This window comes from Gymnodraco acuticeps, unplaced genomic scaffold (assembly GCF_902827175.1).
Source record: "Gymnodraco acuticeps unplaced genomic scaffold, fGymAcu1.1, whole genome shotgun sequence".
In the NCBI taxonomy this organism is placed as follows: Eukaryota; Metazoa; Chordata; class Actinopteri; order Perciformes; family Bathydraconidae; genus Gymnodraco; species Gymnodraco acuticeps.
In genome coordinates, this window is record NW_022990135.1 from 1,461,052 (window position 1) to 1,484,468 (window position 23,417).

General features: G+C 41.7%; 4 protein-coding genes across 5 annotated transcripts in view; 2 read left to right on the forward strand and 2 right to left on the reverse strand.

The window, feature by feature from the left end:
* The window catches only part of LOC117546690 (histone demethylase UTY-like), a 26,097-nt gene extending 15,060 nt beyond the window's left edge, over positions 1-11,037 (reverse strand). The window contains 9 exon segments of the mRNA XM_034217013.1: positions 27-120; positions 1,044-1,078; positions 1,855-1,909; positions 2,096-2,216; positions 2,413-2,471; positions 2,840-2,889; positions 3,077-3,185; positions 10,575-10,638; positions 10,762-11,037. Of these exon segments, the coding sequence (XP_034072904.1) occupies positions 27-120; positions 1,044-1,078; positions 1,855-1,909; positions 2,096-2,216; positions 2,413-2,471; positions 2,840-2,889; positions 3,077-3,185; positions 10,575-10,638; positions 10,762-10,943 (769 nt within the window). The 5' untranslated portion in view covers positions 10,944-11,037.
* On the forward strand, positions 10,937-14,930 carry LOC117546695 (FUN14 domain-containing protein 1). 2 transcript variants are annotated; one of them, XM_034217020.1, is made up of 6 exons: positions 10,937-11,184; positions 11,678-11,852; positions 12,514-12,682; positions 12,849-12,924; positions 13,281-13,415; positions 13,811-14,930. In XM_034217020.1, exons 2-6 carry the CDS (start codon positions 11,828-11,830, stop codon positions 13,886-13,888), a joined length of 483 nt encoding a protein of 160 aa, XP_034072911.1. In that variant the 5' UTR covers positions 10,937-11,184; positions 11,678-11,827; the 3' UTR covers positions 13,889-14,930. The 2 variants fall into 2 exon arrangements, with proteins under 2 accessions (XP_034072911.1, XP_034072912.1); XM_034217021.1 differs by having other exon boundaries at positions 13,281-13,409.
* A 456-nt stretch (positions 14,931-15,386) lies between these two features.
* cenpl (centromere protein L) lies at positions 15,387-17,962 on the reverse strand. Its single transcript, XM_034217017.1, has 5 exons — positions 17,861-17,962; positions 17,037-17,211; positions 16,676-16,930; positions 15,900-16,463; positions 15,387-15,820 (listed from the first exon to the last, which is right to left on the reverse strand). The coding sequence occupies exons 1-5, from the start codon at positions 17,878-17,880 to the stop codon at positions 15,746-15,748; spliced, it is 1,089 nt and encodes a 362-aa protein (XP_034072908.1). The 5' UTR covers positions 17,881-17,962; the 3' UTR covers positions 15,387-15,745.
* A 3,015-nt stretch (positions 17,963-20,977) lies between these two features.
* Positions 20,978-21,966, forward strand: LOC117546694 (trace amine-associated receptor 13c-like). Its single transcript, XM_034217019.1, has one exon. The coding sequence runs from the start codon at positions 20,978-20,980 to the stop codon at positions 21,950-21,952; it is 975 nt and encodes a 324-aa protein (XP_034072910.1). The 3' UTR covers positions 21,953-21,966.
* Positions 21,967-23,417: the final 1,451 nt, after the last annotated feature.

Genomic DNA, 23,417 nt, shown 5'->3' on the forward strand with positions numbered 1-23,417 from the left:
GCCGATAATATGTTTGGGTTTCTCACCTAGCTGCTGCAGGGTAGTGGCCTTCACCTGTGCAGGAAGATCCTCCGCCTGCAGGAGGCTCTCGTAGGCCTCCTTGGCAGCCCGGTATCTCTTCTGGAGGAGAACAAAATAAACACAATTTACAAAAGTGTAAGGACTGGGTATATGCAGGAATCCTGAAGTCAAATGTAATACCTTTTAAGACCCTTTCCATACATTTTAAGACCTCATCGCCACTTGGAGTTTTAACCGGTTACATTGACGACACACTTTACCTCACATCGACTATATACAGTATTGATTGTCCTTCCTCCTTATCTTCCAACCATTTGGACGGAGACTTGCATTTCCTCATAACGATGTTGTTTAACAACCGGCGTAAACGGACCTTCGCGCGCCATCAAGCAGTGAGCGTGCGATGTCCTGTTCAGATGACGTCAAATCCAACGGGATGCCATAAATAAACTACACAGAATCACACTACACACCTACGCCATGATTACATTCAGGCACACTGTAGAATACAACCTCTTTGGACACTTTATATACTTATTGAAAACAAGCTGCAAAATGTAATACCTTGGAAAATGCCGTTTAATACTTTTTAATAGCCTTCATTTTCGCTAAATTGATCAACTTTTTAAGACCCCGCGGATACCCTGAAGGATAGCAGGGGAGGAAAGCACATGATGTAATCATTCCTCTGCAGCATTGTTTTCTGACACAGCACTATGAAATGAAGCGGCCCGCATTAGTGCTGCTACTGTACTCCTGCCACTAAAGGAGAGGGAGACCACCAGCATACAAAGGAGGGGGGCAGACTTTCTTGTTTCCGTAGCAACCCCGTCTCGATCGGCTGCGAGTAATGCCTTACACCCTCCCACCCACACTCTCGACTCAATTTTGTCAGCACCTGGTTGGAAATACATCATAAACCAGGGGTTTCCCTCACATTCACACACCCTGGGACTTGAGGCTCAGACACTCAATCTCAATTACACGTGTCAATAATGAAATAACAGAAAGAAAGCTCTTACCTGAATCTCATACAAATGAGCGATGTGGAACTGAACTGCAGAAAGGAAGAAAGAGGACACATGTTAGAGTGCAGTTACTAAAGGAAAGTCCCCCACCCTGTCCGTCCTCTTGGTAAGTCTTTGCAAAGTCAGGACATGAGGTGTGAGGAAGACGAGCTGTGGAGAGGAAGCTGTGCTCCTGGCGGCACCTTCCTTTGTCTGGAGCGCTGCAGTGTCTGATCTAAGCTGCCTGAGTGACTCTCAGCAGATGGAGGAGGGAGGGCGGGAGGGAGGGAGAGAGAGAGAAAGGGAGGAGGGAGAAAGGGAAGAAAGACGGGGGCTGCCCTCGCTACATCTGTGTGAGAGCAGGAATGAGCGGGGGGACACAATGAGGAGACGATGGGCAAAAAAAATGGATATTGCCATCCTGTCGTCAAGGTAACAGGTACCGAGGCGGGGGAGATGAGATGGCAGCGGCATATCAAATAATAGTGAACATAATCTAACACTCAGCACAGTGGGGGGGGGGGGGGGGGGGGGGGGGGGTGAGGCAGGCTGAGAGGAGGCACATACTGTAATGCATGTAAAGAAAATCAATCAAAATAACCTTTAAATACCACTTATAACATTTAAGAGCTATTGTTCTACTATCTGCACGTGATGAGGAACCATTTGGTAAGACATCATTCATTTTTATCACAATTAACTAACTGAACGCATTTAATATAAGATATGGGAACCCTGGTATCTACAATTTCTATCCTTTATAAAAAAATATAATAATAAGTAAATAAATACTTAAACATGTTATATGAGAAAGAGAGATGCTTACTTTCAGCTTTGGACAAAGTGCAGGGGTTGGAGTCAATCAAAGCCAGCTGAAAATGCTGTGAGAAAAAACATTGAATATGAGTTAAAGCACACAGAGAGTAAATGCATATTAAAGTGGTCCACCTCTAATATGAAGCCACATGGGGAAACTGCAATGCTAGCTAGGCTCCACATGTCCTATTTGTACGAGAAGTCTTCCATCTTAAGGGTGGGTCTTTGTGCAGGATCTCTAAATGACCCACCTTTAGGCTTGACTCGTAGTCTGTGTTGACCTTGAACATGAGACCCAGGCGCAGGTGGATCTCTTTGGCCCGGGAGAAGCCCGGGTCGATGTACAGCACCTCCTGGAATGCTTTGATCGCCCTGAGGGAGCGAGGGAGAACATGATGAAGAGACGGAGGAAGGTCAATATAGTATATATATATAAAGTGTGCAAGTTCGGTTTGGTGTAAAGTGACTTCCTGGATGCTCCTTAATGCATTATTATGGAAAAAGTAACACTTTTCTGCAATTTAAATACACCTTTTATGCAAATGAGATAAAGGAAGTTGGTACTCACCACTGAAAGGCATTATAGTGGAAGTAGACCATTCCCAGGCCGTACAGAAAGGCAGCATTCTAAAATAAAATAAAGAATAATACGATTTTAGACACTGCAATAAGTCTCTGAACGTGTGTACACAAAAGCCATACATGTTTACATGGCCTTGCAGCAGCTACGTGGTTCAGTAGGAAAAACAAACTAGCTGTCAATCTCACCACAATGTGTCAACGTACCAGAAAAGGCAGAGAAACATGACATGAAACCTGAAACCGCATTTTACACCTGCACGTAACCAAACCTACACCATACAAACTTCCTGTGAGTGAGCCAGGGAGCGTGTGGGTGAGTGAGCATCAGTGTGTGTCATTTCCAGGGTGTGAGCATCACAAAGTGAAAGAGAAAGTGAGCATGGCAGCACGTGGTGTATGTTTGTGTGTCTTACCTTCCAGTAGTCTGACTGTAAACTGTAGTACCTCTGGTATGCCGATAATGCTGTAATGAAAAGGAGAGAGAGGATTCATCAGTGTCACCACAACACCGCTGAGGAGAAGTGGCCAGTCAGCATTTATTCACGTGGAGCTGGAGCGGCGCCAACCTCTCGTCTTCAGATGAAGAACACGCGGAGAGGAGACGGCGACTCCACAAACGTGAGCGGAGGAGAAGAGGAGGGATCGCTCACCTTTTGGGTAATCCTCCAGGAGGAGGTTGAAGTGGCCGAGCTGGCAGAATAACTCCGGCTCCACTTTGCCCTCGGCCTTAAGGATGAGCGAGTCGTAGCAGCGAACAGCCTGGGGAGAACACAATGACATCATGGTGTGTAACAAATACATACTACAGAGGAGGGATGGGAACGATTCATCGAATATTGGAAATGATTCAGGTATTCCAATATGAGAATATGAGTTATGAATATTTTTATTGTAATTTTATTTTTTGGGAGGGGTGCCTAAGTTGATTACATATTATCAAATGGAATAATTCAATGTATACGACAGTGCCATAGCTAAGTGTGTTAGGTCTAAAGGTGTGTTTTGCTCCGGTCACAGCGGGCAGAGCTGCAGCTGATCGATATCGATCTCTCTCTCTCTCTCTCTCTGATCTAGCTAGTTCTAGCTAATGACATGGCTGCTGCCCCTCCCTACACGCAGATCACGCAAACCTCATCTTATGCCCAAATGCGGCCCAAATGCGCTCCGCAGTTACCCCGTTGCGAGGTTCCGGCGCTAACAGTTCACGAGCGGGCTCACGCCCCCGTCAACGCTCGCGACACATGAGTGGGCAGCCTAAACAACAATAAGTTATGCATGAAAGCAGGCCTATAGCCGTCCTCTGTTCAAACTGTGATCACCAGTTCAATACATTTGACAAATTCGACTTGGTTTTCCATACTTATTTGAACATGTATTTATTTATTTTGAAAAATTAAAATTGTAAACATTTTTCCCGACATTTTTTTTATAGGATATGTACATTTCGGTTAACCGTTTTTTTTGGGGGTCGAATATTCGAATATACATTTGCTTTCAAATTCCCACCCCTACTCGGAGGAGAACTCATTGAGAACTTCTGAAAGTCAAGGCGCAGCTGACGTCAGCTCCTTAGCTCACATTCTTCTCTGCAGATAGAATCAGCCCTGGACTAAGTGGAATGAGGTTTGCTGGAGATAAGGACGTGTGCTTAAGGCTTTCCATTATAGATCGTCCAGCCCTGATAAAGACGGATACAATAGCAGCGGCTGCCTGAGAGCTGCAGGATCCTCAAGGGCCATACCTATGATGTTTTAAGTGGAGTGTTGTCACAATATATAAAAAAAAAAGTGACATAAAAAAAATAAAAAAAGTGACATTTTGAAAAAAAAGGCAAATTCTGAGAAAATAAGCATATTTTGAAGGGAAATTGTGGGACATGTAGTTCATGGGCAGCGTGCTTCTGTAAAGCGGCACGTCACCGTATAATAAACATATTATATTCTTTGCAAGCTCTTGTGGGGCCGCAAAAGCTGAAGTCACGGGCCGGATTTGGCCCCCGGGCCTTGAGTTTGACACCCCTGACGTAAATAGAATATGATATACGAGAACAGAATGTACAATTAAATATTATACAGTAATATTACAGTGAAAACTATTTAGATAAATAAATTGTAAGATGACAACAGATGAATGCTTATGGAGGCACTTTACTGAGCTCAGGTAAAAAAGGGTCTGCAAAGGAGAAAATCCCGACCAATCACAATAGAGCCAGCTAACCAATCAGAGCAGACTGGGCTCTGGTTTCAGACAGAGGGTGAAAAGAGGTGCTGCAGCACAGACAGCATGAGAAAAATAAAGAGCTTTTTGAACATTAAAGCATGGAGACATGTCCCAGTAGAGACACTACATACTGATATACACCTGAACGTGAGCAGAGTATGTCCCCTTTGAATCCGTTAGCCTCTGTAAAGCAACAATTTTGTTATTCTTATGCAAAGAAATGAAATGCTCAAGTTCTTTTGGTCCCATACCCAACAGGACTCCTCTAAATATTCAGTATCTGTCGAAACAGCGTCAGAAACAACACGCATTTTTACAATAACCTTGATTCAATATCTATCTTTCACATTGAGATAACATCTTCCAAAGAAAGGTTGATCACTCTGTTGGAGTTGTGAGGACTACAGAAGTTGTTCCAGGATGTCAAAGAGGAATGCTTCTTTTACCTTTATATGTATTCTAATACCCAATCTATCAGAATCAGCAATAATTAGGACAGATGATGCGTGGGACGTCCACAAATCTGAACTTGAACAGCATCTGCCCTGATGAAGAGAGGAGCCAATGACAAATGGAGCCTAGTTGAGTGGCACTCATTGGCCAGGTGTCTCCCCACACTAATGGCGCGTTTCCACTGCAGGCCTCGCTCGGTTTGGTTAGGCCTTATTAGGCCCGGCTCACTTTAATGTTGCGCCTCCATTACAGTTTAGGAACTGGGGCAGTTACTATAGTAACGCAGTGTAGGCGGAGCCGTGACGTCATCTTCAATGAGAGCCCCAGAAAAACAACACAGCCGTTAGCTGTTAGCACTCAGAGCTCACAGCTCCTCATATCTGTTCAGAAACTAGACAAAAGTTAAAGTACAAACCACAGACTGTCTGTGTCATGGCGAATACAGTCGCTGGTTTATTTATGTCTGTATAGGCCGTTGCTGTGAGTGTGGACGGTCGGAGCACACATGGCGTTAGCTTAGCCAAGCTCCATTTAGAAAACACGCATTTTAAAAGGGTTTTTCGCCTGCCGTCTGTCTACAGACTTGTCAAAGCATTAATTCATGGTTTTTACTAACTGGTATCAGTATGTTGTTACTTCAGCATCATTTTGAAACGTGTATTACAATTAAATCACGGTCAAATATGTTCATCTTGTTGTAGTTGTGCCCCCTTGCCAGCGATTCTCTCTCTAGTTTAGCATACTCAGCCCGACTCAGCCTGGTTGTTCCTGGCCCTAGAACCACGATTTAGTCGGGCCAGAAAAAAGGTGAAAAAGTAGCCCCGGGCCAAAACTAGGCCAAGTGGAAACGCAACCAAAAACGGGCCCCGCACGGCTCGGCACGCTTAAGCGAGCTACCCGCTGCAGTGGAAACGCGCCATAAGATTCACAAACATGAGGACTACTCTGAAGAATCACTGAGGACGGGCTCAGCTGCTCCCCAATGCTGAGTGCTCTTCAAAGCCAACAAGAAGCAGCTGCACGAGCAAGAAACTGCATTTGGAAATACAATTATGAACCTGAAAATGATCTTAATATGGCCCCTTGAATAGGCTAGTTAGGCAGCATTACATAAAAACATCGTACCCATAGAGCTTCATTCCACCCTGCAAAGCTGGGTAATATGCAACACATACTGTGCGATAATACAGAGAAGTGTTTACATGTGTTGCACAAAGAGATTGCCAACAAGTGGCTGAAAGAGATTACAGATGTTTTCCAGGACATTAAACGTAGTGTTGCACTCTTGCAGGCTAATCCAACTCAAACTTTCCAGCTTTTAAATTGATCAAATGAATGGTATTTTCCAATTTTAATATAGTTTGATTGTCAGGAAATCAAATTACAAGTAGGATCTTAGTGGTGTTGGGAAGTCATGCAACCATGGTGTAGTTTGTTTATATCCTAATGTTCCCTTCACATGTCTCGTGGTTGCATTTACACTTCAAATATTTGAAAGATAGCATGCACAGGCCCTTAAATAAATTACTGTGTATCTTATTTTTGGTGATTGGTTGACTGTCACTAATTATTTATTGTTTATCAAACTCCTAAATCCTCAAGATCTACTTTCAACATAGACAAATAATGCAGGAAAACGCCAGCGCCACTTCTCATACGACAGTGTCTTTGCCATGGTTGAACTTTTGACCTGCAGACATCATTAAGACAACTGCCAGAAGATGCATGCATTCAATCCTGGACCTCCTTTCTGTAGGGTGAATAACACGGAGCCTCCATAAAACACAAGGTTTTCTGTTTCATGCTACATCTGCAGGATTATTACAGGAACAAAATATACTTCTTTTTTTTTGTAGCACTAGCTTGCTGTTAAATTTCCTAAGAGCACTAAAGCAGGGCTCGACATTATAAATGGCCCGCTGGCCCGGAAGCACTATTTAGACACCCCGGGCCAGCAGAACGTACTTTCCACTTGCCCGCTCAGGCCACTAAAAATATTGCTTTAAAAAAATTGTCCTGTGGTATCAGTATTTTGACTAGCAATTTAGTTAAATTGTTTCGTTTATTAACGCTACTACAACATAGCGTTTCGTGAGTCGGTTGTCGTTGTTGGGTGAAAAGCAAACAGCTGTTTGCTGCGGAGCGAAGCGGAGCAGGCTCCTAGTGGTGCAGTGACGCGTCCTAAAACCCTTTTATAATCTATCGATTAGATTTATGATTTACGGACCTTATTTCCAGCTATTTTCCAAAACCCTGTTAAGAAATCCCATTGCTTTTTGTGGAGGGAACCAACAGCTTACTTCCTGGTTTTAGGATGCGTCACTGCGCCTCTCAATATGATGCCAAAATAAACAAGGTCTTCTGTCGGCTCTGTACATCAATGCCGACCTATGCTGACAAGTAAGTGAAGAGTAGACAATATAAAGGTATTGGCTATAGGGAAATGTCCCAGCAGTTTAGGAGAATGAAGGATCTAATCTAATCTATTACATAGCCATTACATTTCTAACTCCTGATGACAGGAAGGCAGAAAGCGCATTATACAAATAATAATACTCATAATAATAGCAGACATTTTTTAACAATGACCACAATATCATTATTATAATAAACCAAATAGGAACAATTGAGGAAAATGAGAAAGAACTGATTATTCAAATGTTGTAGTACAAGTAGTAATGTTGTTAGTGCATACATTACTATTGCAACAAGTGTGTTAATTTTCTTCATTATTAGTCGATTTTTTTGGACGAATGCCCCGGAGGGCCAGTGGCATTTTACCCTTAATGTCTACCTCTGACTAAAGGCATCTTGTGACTATGGTTAAATTGCTTTTTAAATGAAGTAATATTTTAATAATCCCCCGTGGGAGGAATTGCCCCTATCCATCTTAACTATTAAACAGAGGTCAGCGACAGTGCTTCAGTCAAAGAATGAACAGCCCTAATACTTAAGAAAAACTAACCTGAAAGAAACGACGCAAACACAGGAATATATGCAAACTTCACACTTCTTTCTGCAAAAAGTAATGCAAAAAGCACCGATAGATAATCACCCATGTAGAAAATAAGCACTCAAAGCGTATCTCCTGTCTAGTTATTCCAAGCTTGCTTCATTGACACCTAGTTACTGGTGATACAGTGACCTAGATCTGTCAGAGATGTTGAACCACAGCTATCTGCATGTAGAGAGCAACAGTGCAGAGACGCAGCTAAGGCGACAGACAGGGTAGTCTCTCAAAACTAATACGCTTAGACCAGACATGTTAAAAGCAGACTCAAATACAAAATGTTTGTGAGTCCACATTCTGGTCCATTACCCATGTTGTTTTTATGAGCCTTTTATTCTCATTGGCGAGCCCAAGAATATTTTCAATTATTCAATGTGAGTATGGATGATGGTCAATTCTTAGACTAATAGACTAACAAATGGTCTCTTTGCCTTCACAAATGGATACGCTAATAGCAGACCTACGCTATCGAGCTAGCAATCAGCAGCTTGCCAAATGTGTTGTACTGTGCTCTGCATCATTGGTTGGTCTAATATCAGCATTATTGTTATGCTGTGGGCCACTTTAAAAATCCACTGGTTATTAGCATATTCATTACTAGCCCCCTCTGTGGACAGCCTTGAGCTGCAAAAAAAATTCCTTGCACCGTTACAATATCGTAAAACAAAATTACCCAACATAACAGTATTCAGTGCCATGTTAGCTACATGATATATCTGACTCGTGTCGCCATCAGACTGCAATAACCTGCACATGCAGACATCTGAGGCTGGACCGGCCCATGGCTGTGTGCATATTTAACCAGGAGTAGTACTCCTACAAGAGTAGGACAGTAACAGGAACATTTGGCAACAGACGCTCACTATGTAGCAAGATCGGGTTTTTGAGGGTGTCGACCGTTACTGCCACCATAACAACCGAAAAATAAATGAATTGCGTAATGCACAAAATAACTTGTGCCATGCAAATTATCCTTTTAGCATGGCCCATAATAAATCTCACTGGTTTTTTGACAAATAGGACTTTTTTTATGTAAAGACTGGGCTGTTTTAAGCTGGGGTTTTTTAAGGCCAGAATGCCAACCAAAGCACACAAAACACCTGGTAATTAAATTAACAAATTGTGTACAAAACCATTGCATTAGTTTAAAAATCTGTTAGGAAGAAACACACTAGTTCATGAGCTTGTTCTGCTTTGAAAATAGGAAGTGCACACTCACAGTTTAATGCAAGCCTCATACACTGTCCCTGTTCTCTAGCAAGTATGGCAGATAAGACCTTGCTGCTGTTCCTGTGCAGCTAATGCTAATTAAATATCCACACTTCCTAGGTATCCCACACCACCTAGCGAGCAGATCCACGGATGCCCCTTCACACCACGAGCTGTCAACAGCACCATCTCCTCCACATCACCCGTTTTTCAAGATAATATCACAAAAAAAGGACTAGCCTCAATGTTAGCCCTATCATGTGTTGTGCACAGGTATCATGAATGTGTTTAACATGTAGCTTTCCAATAACAGAGCACATGCAGAGCCAAACAGGGCCATTACAAACTGTAAACAAAGGACCTAGACACCGCCTATGTCAGCAAGAGGAACACATATATACAAAGTGCAAAGACCCGAGAGGATAATGAAGATGCACAAAAGCAACACAAAAGATTACGAGCAATACATTCATATCAGATGGGTTATAGCTATCGGTGTCACTCCGCCATGTCCCGCCATCTTGGACAGGCAGCCAGCCATTAACGTTACTTGTAACGTTATCAACTCCTTCACAAATGAGCAAAATAGGTGCTTTGGTGCATTCATTCAGCAGTGCAATGTCCCCCAAAACAACCTGACTGACTGTTAAGGAGACACCATATCAATGCAAATGCTACGGGTAGAAGCTAGCCCATAATAACGTAGAGGGGTACAGCTGTATTTGGTGCACACTGAACAGGGCTACAGCGTTACTTCCACAAACAGTCACATAACGACATGTATATGTTTAAAGTCAGATGTGAGAGTATAATGCTTGCAACGTTATAATAGCAATGCACTTTCCTATTTTTCCAGTCAAAAATGTGCTAGTACACCAAACCATGACGACGTTGTGTTGCTGGTTGCAAGTGCATAAGGATACACAGGATAAAGTTAGCTATGAAGCTAACAGGGAAGGGCGGCTGCCTAACAGACGTTAACATATGTTTATAGCAATGTAGTAGCATGAAAAGGGGGATAGCAACTCGGCTAGCCGCAGGTGCAGCAGGATCGCTGTTCATCGGATGCTAACTAGCATGCTAGCTGACAGGCTAATAGAGGGGCTGCGGCTATAGCTGGCCTTTCCTTAGCGAGTGGGCCTGGGCTTGCTACTATGAGAGCAAATACACTGCCGTGCATAATAGTTGAGAAGTGGGTCCCAGGGATTGGGGTGTTGCTTTATTGTGTAAAAATACATCCAGTTTAGATATGCTACCTTCATCAACAGGGCCTTCGTTCTGGCGCCATCTTCATGAAGCTTCTGAAATCCAAACAGTGAGCTGCAAGCGAGAAGACAACACACTCAGAGCGGATCAGAAACATGATCGGCATGCAAGGAAAGAAAACAATCAATTTAAATAAAGTGTGTGATTATGTGACTGCACGGGGTGTACTGTTCCGACCTGTCGATCCCGGCCAAACTGTCCCTCTCCTGGGCTGTCAGTGTCGGAAAGTCCTCCTCTGTTTCACTCGCTTTTCCCGCCGCCATTTTCTTTCCCTCATCACCACTAGAAGAAGAAGCCGAGCCGAGACTCCGAGCAGCAGCGCAGGCAGCGACGGCGACAGACACACCGCACGATTGCATGGAAAAAATCGCGACGCGGGGACAAACGCTTTGCTCCGCCGAATCAAAGAAGAAAAACTGAAAGAAAAAACAGACGATCAAAAACTTTTTCCCAGGATGAAAAGATGCGATTCGATATAGTAAATCCTTTCGGGGGGACACAAGCGCTCTCCGGGTAGCTCCTCAAACGTCACATTTTTCATCACAAAGTGATAATGTGCCGCTATTTGAATGCGCATAAACTGGTTATAGTATCCAATATGTGAGTATTTCACAATAAAATGCGTTTCGGCCGAGAACATAAAGTTGTTATAATTGTGTCACCCAAGCGAACCCACGCGCCGCTCTAGCCACGCCCTCTCCCCCCTCATCAGCCAATGGGAGTGCCCGAATCCCACCATATGACTTCCCTGCTTTATCGTTCTTTAATCTTAAATATTCATTTTTCTCCCTGCAAACCACTCATTTTTCATTCCACGATTATTTAAGAAGCATATTCCAAAGTATTTATTCTATGGGGGTGTCTGTCACTCATGTGCATAAAAGGGAAATATCTTAGTTAAAAAAAAACATGATAACATGTAATTTCCTATTCAGTAATATGAATGAACACTTGGGTGTCAGTGCAACATTTTCCCTTTCAGACTGGTTAATAAATGACTGCAATGCATAATTTGTTTCTGCCTTTCAAACCATGATGTGTATGCACTTTCAAAGTACCATTATAATTCATTTGACATCTTTCTCATCCATAGAAAAAGTTGCAGCATTTTAATAATAACGCTGCTAAATTGCTGAGCATAATCAAGCCAGATCAGAGCATTTGAACTGACGTGGCAGAGCGTCATCGTGTGGGCGTTGCTTAGCATTGTCAACATCCTGATGACGTAACCAGTCTCTCCAAAATGGCGACAGTGGACCAGAGAGAGGGTAGGTGATGTTGTTTGGGAGAAATAATGCGGTATTACCATAAAACATATTGAAATGTGAACTTGTTACAACAATAAGAATAACATAAGGATGAACTTTTCATTTGAAGAAATAAGAATGTGAAAATTAAATAAAAATTATAGCTTGTCTTTACGATATTGGGTTGGTAGCCATTTAGTGCTAGCTAGCTATTGTTAGCTTCCCAAGTCATTTACATAGAATAAACAGGAAGCATTCTCAGCCTGTGCTAGCCGAACTGCTATTAAAGTTGGTGTTATATATTTGAAGGGTCTTGTTTACTTGTTGGGGTTGAACATCCACTCTAAGGGTGCTGTCAGTGCTAAACCAGTACCATCATGTAAGAGCTCATCAGCAGTGCTGGACAGTAACTAAGTACATCTACTCAAGTATTGTACTTTACTTGAGTATTTCCATTTAGTGCTCCTACTATACTACATTGCAGATGCAAATGTTGCACTTTTTACTGCTAGTAACATTGTACATATAAAAACACATGATATTCTGATATGGTAACATACTACTAATCTACACAGTATTTCAAGCATCAATGAATGATAATACAATACCCATAAAATATAATACTGTGAAGTTAGTCTTGTGACACTATATCTAAATTACTACTTGGCTGCTCTTATTGTAGCAGGTCAGGAGGACCCAGAGAGTGAAGACGAGCTGTATGAGGTGGTGGACCTGACAGAATATGCCCGGCGGCACCAGTGGTGGTGCAGGGTGTTCGGCAGCAACTCCGGCCCGATTGCTGAGAAGTATTCTGTGGCCACCCAGATCGCGATGGGAGGGGTGACTGGATGGTAAGGGACAAGGATCTATCTGCTCATGGCTGACATCTTTAACAACAAAGACTAAAGTAATGCCCACAAACCTGATTCATTATTGCTTGAGGAACTAGAACATTACTATGTAAAGATCTTTCAGCCAAGGATGCATGATCTACATCTCTTCCTCTCACTCATCCAGGTGTGCTGGTTACCTCTTCCAGAGAGTCGGGAAGATAGCTGCCACTGCTGTTGGAGGAGGGTTCCTTCTCTTACAGGTTAGAGCCCGAGTAGTTACATCTCATAGAAAGTGCATCATTTTGCAACATTCACATGTCTCCATTGTAAACTGAAGATGCCAGCTCTACGGCATGACGCTCAGCTGGTCTCCTCTCGGCAGCAGAAAGACTAGCATTGTGTGTTAGCTGGCTGGAGATGCACGCAGGCCATCTGGGCGCCTATCGGGTGTGCAAATAAAACTGTCTTTTTACCGTTTTACAAATAGACTGAGCTTTTACTTTATTCTTAGAGCTCTTTTATTTTCAGTCTGATATGATCATTTATTTTAGTCAATTCTACAAATGAATTATTGTTCCCATAAAAATGCATTTATGTATTTAAAATATAAATACAGATCGCCAATCACAGTGGCTACGTGCAGGTGGACTGGAAGAAGGTGGAGAAGGATGTGAACAAAGCGAAGAAGCGCCTGAAGAAGAAGGCGAACAAAGCAGCGCCTGAAATAAACACTTTCATTGAGGAGGTAAAGGTACCTGTGACAAAGCTTGCTCTTTGTTTCCTGCTTTCTGCACATCTTTAAATGACTGACACTACTGTATGCCTCCATTTTAATAGAAAGAGCACCGAGCCACACACCAGAAATAACCTTATTTAGAGCTCAATGCATGTTTTGGTCCTGATTTTTGGTGGAGAGGCTCATTTCTTTATCTGCAAATCAGCACTGCCCTCTAGTGGTTTGTCAGCTATATTACACCCAGTAGCTGTGACACAGCAGACTGAAGAGAGATGGTCGATCAAACATTTTGTATGTCTCCATTCTCGGTTTGTATTAAGGCTGTTCCAAATGTAAGTTTTAAGCTTCACTTTACATTAATACTCTTATTCTAAATCCTGTTAACTCATGTTGTCTTTTCTCCTGCACAGGCCTCAGATTTTATAAAAAGGAACATCGTTTTGTCCAGCGGGTTCGTCGGGGGCTTCTTTCTGGGTTTGGCCTCCTAAAGCTAAACAGCCTCCACTTCCTGTGAATCATCTCTACATAGGTCAATATACTCTCCATTGTTTACCTCAGCTTTGTGTGCATTGATTCACCTTTTAACAAACTGAACAGGGGGGGTTAAGTTGAACATTAAAGCATGATCTGTTGTATTAATTGTGTTACATTGTTCTCCTCCCCCTGAATCAATCATAGCTAATTATTTCTGGACTGTGAGCACAGTTTGAGGTGCGTTAAGTTGGAATTGGAGTGGATTATACTGTGAACACTTTTTTCTTTAAGGAATATTTGCCCAACGATGCTTTTTCAACACTAATCTGGATTGTCCGTCCCCTCATGGACGCTGATTTCATATTGTTATAAATTAGCATGCATGGGCGCCACTGTAAATACATAACCAATGGTGAATATTATATAAACAACATGGGAAGACAGCAGAGTGGGAAGTTAACACCATCCCCCAGTCTGGTGCATTCTTATGTCGCTGCGAAATGTATGTGCCATATGGCTGTGGGAGTTTAAAAAAGAAATAAAAGTTTCCACTCAGAGAAAGAGTTATGAATATACAACACATATCATGAGGGTAAATCCAATGTCTGTGAATGTTCCTACACTGACAATCTTTTGTTCCCATAATCCTCTGCTCCACAATGCCCCATAATGACAGGATGAGCATCTGCTGCACCCTAATTACACACCAAACAGTCCTGTCATTAAGGAGTGGCGATTTCTGACTCCCGCGAACGGCCCCTCGCTTTTGTCAATGTGCATTTATTAGTGTCAGTGTCGCAGTTACAGAAAGAGACGGTGCAGTCGTGCGTGTTCACATTATCTAGATAGGACGTCCACATAGGAGTCCAATAGGTTGATCACGAGTTGCTTATTTTATATTTTTCAGCCTTTTACTTCCAGTGCAATATACAGATGTGTTTTTTTTTGTCTAACTGGCATTTTTATTGCTCATACTCCCTCATTGTTTCTATTTCATGTTTGTTATGAGCTGTATGCGTGTTTCTTTTAAATAAAGTTGCCTGATATTGTTTTGAATTTTTTTTAAAAGTGTGTTACTTACGGGAAACTGCCGCAAGCTATTTATATCTTTGCTACGTTACGTATTTATATCCCTATAAAGGAGGAGAGGGCTTTTGCAGCATCTGGCAATTAAACAGTGACTGAGTTCAATAACCACCGTGTCCAATTTGATGGTGTGTAAAGAGTACATTTAATAAATGTTAGTACATTGCTTTAATCAGTAGATGTAGATTGACTGAAAATTAACCTTAAGTTCACAGATCCTAAAAATAAATATTAAAAAAAGGTATTAATGAGTCTAATAACCAGGTATCAATTTGTACTAAAATGTCTTATCAAGATTTCACACAGATTATTGGAACCCTGAATATCAACTGTACAAGTAAAACACTGTTAGCCAGTAATAATACACAAATAAAAACATTCTCTACAGCCACATAGATGTAACAAATATCATGCACCAGTCAAACCTGCTTTTTAACTTTTATTTACACCTAGAAAATGACACATTTATATATACACAATGGGACAAGAATATATACGGTTTGGCATTTACAAAAAGGAGAAGAACCTACATGTTTGCAGCAGAGTAGACAACATGGTAAACAAGGAACACGTTACCTCAATACTCAAATCATAATTATGAAAACGAGATTTCCTCAATTGAAGAATTTCCTATTTGGAAAATAGTTGTTTTACTATGAAAAAAGATGGTTGGCGATCTGTATTTAAAAAAGGTGCACATTTAAGCAGTTTTCTGGGAGGAAGAATGTGTTCTGTGACATGCTGCTATTGCGTGTCCTAATGGGGTCACGTCTTTACCGTGTCACTCAGATGGGCATTTTGAGGAGAGCGCACTCTGTCAGAAGCATCAGCGTGGTGATCATGTATTTGCTGTTGGAGAACTGTAACAGAAAGGAACAAATATTAGTATGATTACATTTACTGTGTTACTGAAAAACAGCTGTTTCTGTCCGATGGTACCTTGATCCTTCCGCTGTGCTTGGCTGATCCCAGAGCTGTGGAGACCTCGTCCAGCCTGCCCGCAGACAGATCCAGTCTGAAGTGCCTGAAGAAGTGTCCCTTTAGCCCCTGCATGAAGCTCGTCACCTCCTCAATGTCGATACTGTTCTCCTCCCCCGCCGCCGCTGTATTCTCCTTCCTCACACTGCTCCACAGCTGCCAGGCGTCTTCAGCGTTCACCGTGTACGTGACCTGCAGCTGAGGCTCTACTGGAAGAGTCCAGATCATTTTGAGCTGCCGGATGCTGGACTCTGGGTGGCAGTTAGTCCATAAAGCCATCAGCCACTGGAGGCTCGTGTGGCTGATTTCCAGAGGGCCAAAGCAGCAGTCGAAGGATTGCTGGAACCAGGATTTGACCACAGAGGTGAGACCCCCGGCCTCGCTGCTGCAGAAGAGCGGCAGGCAGATGAAGTCCTTAGGGAGGGAGCGCAGGTACTCCAGGTTTCCGTTGATGCAGGTCAGCCAGCCGCTCCAGACTGGCCTCTGTGGCTCGTCCTGCCTGACAATCAAGGGCTTTGAGTGGATCTGTGGGGGGACAATGATCCGTTAGAAACAGCACAAAGCATCCTCAAGATACAACATAAATGTGGGTCCATTAAAAAATGAAATAGACCCTATTTTGCTCCTTTTCAGGTTCATATTAGTGTTTTGTGCCACTACTACATGTGATTATTAAATGAATGATGTGGAATATACTGCCCCATGTGTAATTTGTATGCGAAGGTGCATTTCTATACCTGAATGAAGACGGTCACAGCATCATCAACTGACTCTGTCATCTCCTGCACCAGAGAGAAGGAGACTCTGAAGCGGTTCTGTGTTCCCTCCACATCCACCGCCAAACCTTGCTGCTTCTCTGCAGCAATAAACGCAGACAGCTGCCTGGAGTAGCTCTTCAGCTGGGTGTGCCTGAACTGATAGAGAGGAGTAACGTAGGACAGCTTCCACTCAGTCTTGACCAGTAAGGCCAGCTGCTCCTTCGTCACCTTTTCCTTGACAGGGAAATGAAAAAGAAGGTGAGCATCCTGTGTCACATTGTAATTAATTGCATGTTTGATGGATTGAAAACATGGAGAACAATAGCCTGGTCTGACTCACAGTGATATTGTTAGACTTTGGAGCCTTTCTGCTGGTGTTGAGCCTCCGTGCTGTCAATCCTGGAGTGAAGCCGAGGCGAGAAGCGGCCCCTATGCCGCTGCGGTACGACAACCGGTAGCTCTTGGTTTTACTCCTCCTCTGAACTGCTACACTGTTGAGGGGAGTCCTCGTCTCACTGGAAATCACAGACAGATCATCACATCAGCTTCACCTGGTGTTATTGTGCCTGCTAGTTATACAGATAGTGTTTTTAAAAGAATCAAAGTTGTGCTACAAGAATCCCTTTCTATGTGTAAAGTTGTACTAGTGAGCATGCCATGTTCTCTTATGTTCTGTAAACCTATATCATGAAATAACACCCTTGTATAGCCACGTGTCAATCCCACAATGAGTATATGATAGTCAAAAGATTGTGGGTAGATATTACCACTAAAGTAGCAACAGACAACAAAGGTCATATAAATACCCCAGTGGCTTTAGTACTGGGTCTTTAAGCTGACGACCATAGTGAGTAAGAGATTTAGGACAGTATGTTTGGGCATATTATACATGCCGAATTGAAAAGTGGAAGCAAAGGAATTAGAAAATATCTTGTATATAGTTTGAACAAATTGGTATCTTATTTAAAAGGCAAGACAACATTAAATTGGTGGATGATTGTATGTAATTCGGTGTTACACGCTCTTCATACGGAAGTGGACGGCAGCTATCCGTGCTAAGAGTCGTTATTTGCGGCGGATTAAAGTACGATGTATTTGATGTTTCAAAAGAATACATAATAAAAAGAAAACGTGTTTCTAGCAAGAAATGCAATAGAGTTGTACCTGTTATGATGTTGCTCCATGTCTGGCGTTTCGACAGCAGCAGACAGAAACCGGAAACGAATTTAAATGTCGCGCTTTCCCAGCCGCGGTTAGAATCAGCCAATCAGAGCAACCCAAACAGGAAGTGGGTTTTTTGTTGTTTTCCAAACGAGCATTTTCAAAGTAAAACTAATATAAGACATGACATAAACGGGAAGGTTTGTGTTCAGAGCTGACTGCTGAAATTAAGTTGAAGAAAAAGCATGATTGGAACCCAAAGATGTGATCAGCTAAGCGCCTCCTGAATCCTCACATCCGTCCTACAGAGGGGAACACACATCTGACCCTGGCTGACAGTCACAGCATCAGTGCGATTTGTGGTCTCCTTTTCAGACACAATTGACATTTCGTGGGTTTTGTTCTCGCAGGGCTGTTTATACGATTACATATCACTCTGTGCTCTTACAGCTGCAATAGCTGAATTATGAGATATTAATATGAAACCAGTTTCCCCATCTCAGTGAGGTGTTAAGGAAATTGTGCAATGAAATGTGTTAACATTGCTAACCTTAGTTTTTCTGATTAGGTCATCTCTCTGGGAGTGAATTTTAAATGTATGTGTGGTCAACAGACGTGTTTAGGGGGTGCGGTTTTGCATACTGTGTCTGAGGGGTATCAGCTGGCCTCCCAGAATGTTGTTGTAATGTAAATCTGCTTTGATGTCCTCTTATAAAGATAGCCTGTTTTACTCAGAACAGGACGTTCTCCGTTGGAGGGGAGTATAAAAGTATAACGCTGATTTTAAAGCTGCTATGACAGAGGAATCACACTGGTTTCAAGTTGCTCTGTGTGGTTGCGCAAGTGATTTTATTGCAATATAAATGTATACTGTGACTTTTTGCCACTGAATCCAGATGTTTTGTATAGTATGTCTAAAAAAAAAACAGTTGACAGTTGGCAACAAAGCTGCCAGCAACATAGGTACATGAGAATCTCCACTCTTGTATATTTAACCCCTTCATTTGGGGCCTAAAAATCACTGCCCCTCACAAGAATCCACCTCTCAACCTCCTGCCTTCTAGATCATCACGTATTTCTCTAAACTATATAATCTGAGATGCTATGAGTTTGTTTTATCGAGCTTTTTAATTGTTTATTTGTTTGACTAAAAAAAACACTGCACCTTGTATAGAAGTGGGTCTGTTGGTTTCTTCCAATGTGGGCTGTCACCCCTTATCTAAAAAATTAGTACCGGACATAAGGGGGGACCCGCATCTAAAAAGTAAGTAGGCTAACAATAAAATAGTGCCAAGATGATGTTGATGTGAGAACATATTTGTATTCCAATTTCCATCAAATAATAACTACATTACTGTAAAGCTAAAATATGATGTAACATCTACACAAATACACATAGACACTGACAGTAATGCCTCTGAGATCATATTACAGCAAAACAAGCGCCTCATTAGCAGAAGGTTTATAATGTTTACCTGTATAAACTGTATCTTAACACCTCCAAACCACTAGACACAAGTCCAATCTGAGGTGTTCAAAAACAAACGGTAATGATGAAAACAGGTAAACAAGTCACAAAGAAACTTTGCGTACTTAAATAAGTTTTTTCATGCATTGTTGCTTTCTGCCTTAATGCCATAGAAGAAGAGTTTATGTATTGTTGCTTGAACATTAAGCTGCTAACAATAAGCTTACTGTAGATATGAGTATTTACAATATATATACAACTCCACGTCCAAACATCCAAACGTTCCCTTTAAAATAAGTCTTCGGCCTTTTTTAACAATCATTTGAGTAAATTGTCTTTACACATACATTACAGGGCGACCAATTTATTCTCTAACTATGCTGTGTTAGGCTGGCTACAAACGTATTGGCTTATAAGATGATACAAACATCGTTTTGAGAAATGGTCCTTGGTTCTGCAATTATTAATCAAAATCAATGGAGACATTGACAGATCCCAGATTTAAAAAATCCCCCTACTATTAAGCATACAGGAAATAATGAAATGAACATTCATCATATGAAAGTGAATTAGGATTTGGTAGTTCTCATCAAAAAGGGTACACGTTTTTCCTCTGATTCTAATGAGTAAGACACCCAAGACCCTTTATGAATAACCAGAGGTGGAAGAAGTACTTAGATATTGTATTTAAGTAAAAGTACCAGAGTGTAGGAATACTCTTTTACAAGTAAAATTCCAGCAATCAAAATGTTATTCAAATAAAGTACAGTCAAGTATTAGCATCAAAATACACTTAAAGTACGGGAAGTACTTATTATGCAGATTGGCTCATTTTCTAATGATTTATGATGTGTTTTCTAATGATTGATCATGAAAGTGTTCTCAAAGCTGGTATCGGTGCAGCTAGTTGGACTTTGTATACTGCAGGGTAGCTTGTGAGTTTACTCCAGGTGGAACTAAAGTCTGATTTAAGAGTTGATTATATTTCACATTATTAATCCAAATCTGCAAAGTATTAAATAAATGTAGTGGAGTAAAAGTTCTCTATTTACCTCTGAATTGTATCACAGTAGAATTACAAAGTACCAAAACATTGTACTTAAGTACAGTACTTGACTAAATGTACTGTAATGTACTGTGATGCATCGAAACCAATGTTAACACATCAGAAATATACCTAGAATTTAGCAAAAAGAAAATCATTCAATGTTCATTTATAATTTGACTGCAGTATTGGACATGGACCTTTGTCTTGTAAATCACATATGTCTTACTTAAAAGTGGGATGTATCTTTATTTCAAAGCTTCGTGGTGTAGTATATTGTTTTTTTTGTACTTATTTAACTTCACATTTGTCATTTTACCATGTATTAAATGAATGTACCTGTGTAAGATATTCTAGTTATGATTTTATGTATGTCCTCTTTCATTTTGGAATGGGTTGTATCTCCTTGGTGGTCTTCTGCCCTATTGTCTTTATCATTTTTTGGTTAAGGATGAGAAAATAAAAAAAGGGAGGGTGATAAAGATGAAGAATATTTTGAGGTTCAGAAGTTACATCATCTCTTAGCAAAATGGGAGGGTGAAGTTGAAGAAGGATAAATGAACTGTCCTGTAGAGAGTTTTACCATTTCCTCCCTCTCTCCTCCCTGATGGACAGCAGCGAGGTTTCTCCGCTCTGCTTCCCCAACCTCAACTCCTCCTGCAGGCGCCTGCCTCCCCCCCACTCTGAGTCCGCTCTGCTCTACACCCTGCTGGCCTTCGTCTCTCTGCTCACAGTGACCCTCAACCTGCTCGTCATCTTCTCCATCTCCCACTTCCGGCAGCTGCACACCCCCACCAACAGCCTGCTGCTGTCCCTGGCCGTGTCCGACTTGGTGGTGGGGGCGCTGGTGATGCCCATCGAAGGCCTGCGCTACATGGAGACGTGCTGGCTGCTGGGCCAGCTCATGTGCGCTCTGACTCCGTACGTGTCCTACTGCCTGCTCTCTGCCTCTGTGGGCAACATGGTGCTCATCTCCATCGACCGCTACCTGTCTATCTGTGAGCCGCTGCTCTACTCCTCTAAGATCACCCTGCCCAGAGCTAAAACCTCAGTGTGTCTGTGCTGGGCCTGCTCCGTCCTCTATAACGGCTGCATTCTGATGGGACACTTAGGGCAGCCGGACAGGTTCCGATCCTGCCACGGAGAGTGTGTGGTGGTCATCAGCCACATTGCAGGAATTGTTGACCTGTTTGTCTCGTTTGTTGGGCCCTGTACTGTCATGGTGGTTCTGTATATGAGGGTGTTTGTGGTTGCCATCTCTCAGGTGCGTGTGATCCGCTTGCAGACTGTCCCTGCAGCTCCCATCGCTAAGATATCAGAGATGAAGGCAGCTAGGACTCTGGGGATTGTGATAGCTGTGTTTCTGATGTGCTTCTGCCCGTATTACTACCCCTCTCTAGCAGGCGAGGCCACGTCCACCAGCTTGTCTTATTACGCCGTGTTGTCTTGGATCATGCTGACTAACTCCTGTGTGAACCCTCTCATTTACGCTCTGTTCTACCCCTGGTTTAGAAAAGCTATCAAACTCATCTTCACCCTCAGAATACTGCAGCCTGACTCCCAGGATGAAAAAGTATTGTAGAAAGCACTCAAATCATCTGTTTATTGTCGTTTTCCAGTGTTCTGCTAACTTGTTTAACTATATCTGCCGCAGAACCACAGATACCTTAAACAAGGCCCCAGACAGAGCCCCTCCTTTTGTCCCACGTTAACAGCTTTTCTCATGAATACAAACCTAATCACTGACTGAAAAGCCTTTATGGCGTATGTGACCTCTCTCTTTAGATACATGTCTATTGGCCTTGAATGAGACATTGTTTGTTTTTACATATTACAGCTGTATGGCCTCTGAAACACTTTGTCACTTATACCTTCACCCAATTGTTATAAGCATCAAGAAAGCATAAAAAGGTGAATTTAAAAACTAGCACTAACAAGATTGTACAAAATTACACTTATGAATAACCATGTTCTTATTTAGTAGACTAGTCAGTGGGCTTCTTTGATTTAGTTTATAGTGTTTAGTGTTGAGCTGCTTATATAAAAATAACCTGATAAAAGTGGTGATTTATGTCTGCCACGGTTCATTTTAATGCTGTCTATATTCCCCTTTTGTTATGCTGTATTCTGCTGGCTTATTCTTACACAAATATGTAACAAACTGCATGTTTTGTCCCAACAGAAAATGAAAGCGTCACACTTAATGTATAAACACTTCACGGCATCCGTGTGAATCAGGCCTGTGAGTCACAAAGGTTAGAGAACATTTGCTTCAGTCTAAAAGCACACAGAGACACTAAAAAGGCAATTCAAATGTTACTTCTTACATAGATCATTTTGAGAGTTTGAGCTGTTTTGCTTGAATAGGTCAAGTGTAGGATGTGTCTGTAGATTTCTCCTAAATTCACCCAAAGCTATCATGAGATAAAGCTTCAATTGGATGTTTTAAAATAAATATAAAGAAAACGTGTATCAAAGAATTGTCCTAGTGTAAGTAAAACACTTTTTCTCTTACCATATGCACCTGTGAAGTCTTGCAATATATATCATTGTATAATTTGAATAGGGACAATACACATTAGTGAAGTCTTGCAATATATATCATTGTATAATGCATGTATTTAAAGGACCTTTACTAAAATAATATGTTTTTTCTAATACTTTGCTCCAGAAATATTCTCTTTAGTAACACTTACATACACAACACTTATTTTAGTTGTATTGCTATCTATACACTAAAGCTGTTCGCAGAGGGCTTGACTCATGTATCATTCATAGACTCATTTTTAGATGTTTTAATCATAAAGCATGGCAGGGATTTATTTTTTTAAGACTGTTCGCAGTGTTTTCTGATTTATAAAAAGATATCAAGAGACGTGTAATGCTAAACCCTTTCCATCTGTCGCGTCTCCCTACCTCTTCTCCAGATAGAACCATTTGAAATGATTAAGTAGCACAATATAAATCCTTCTTTCTTTTGTATTCCTTTATGTCTTATTTCTGTATTTATTTAAAGATATTAATTCAAAATGGAAAACTCTGAATAA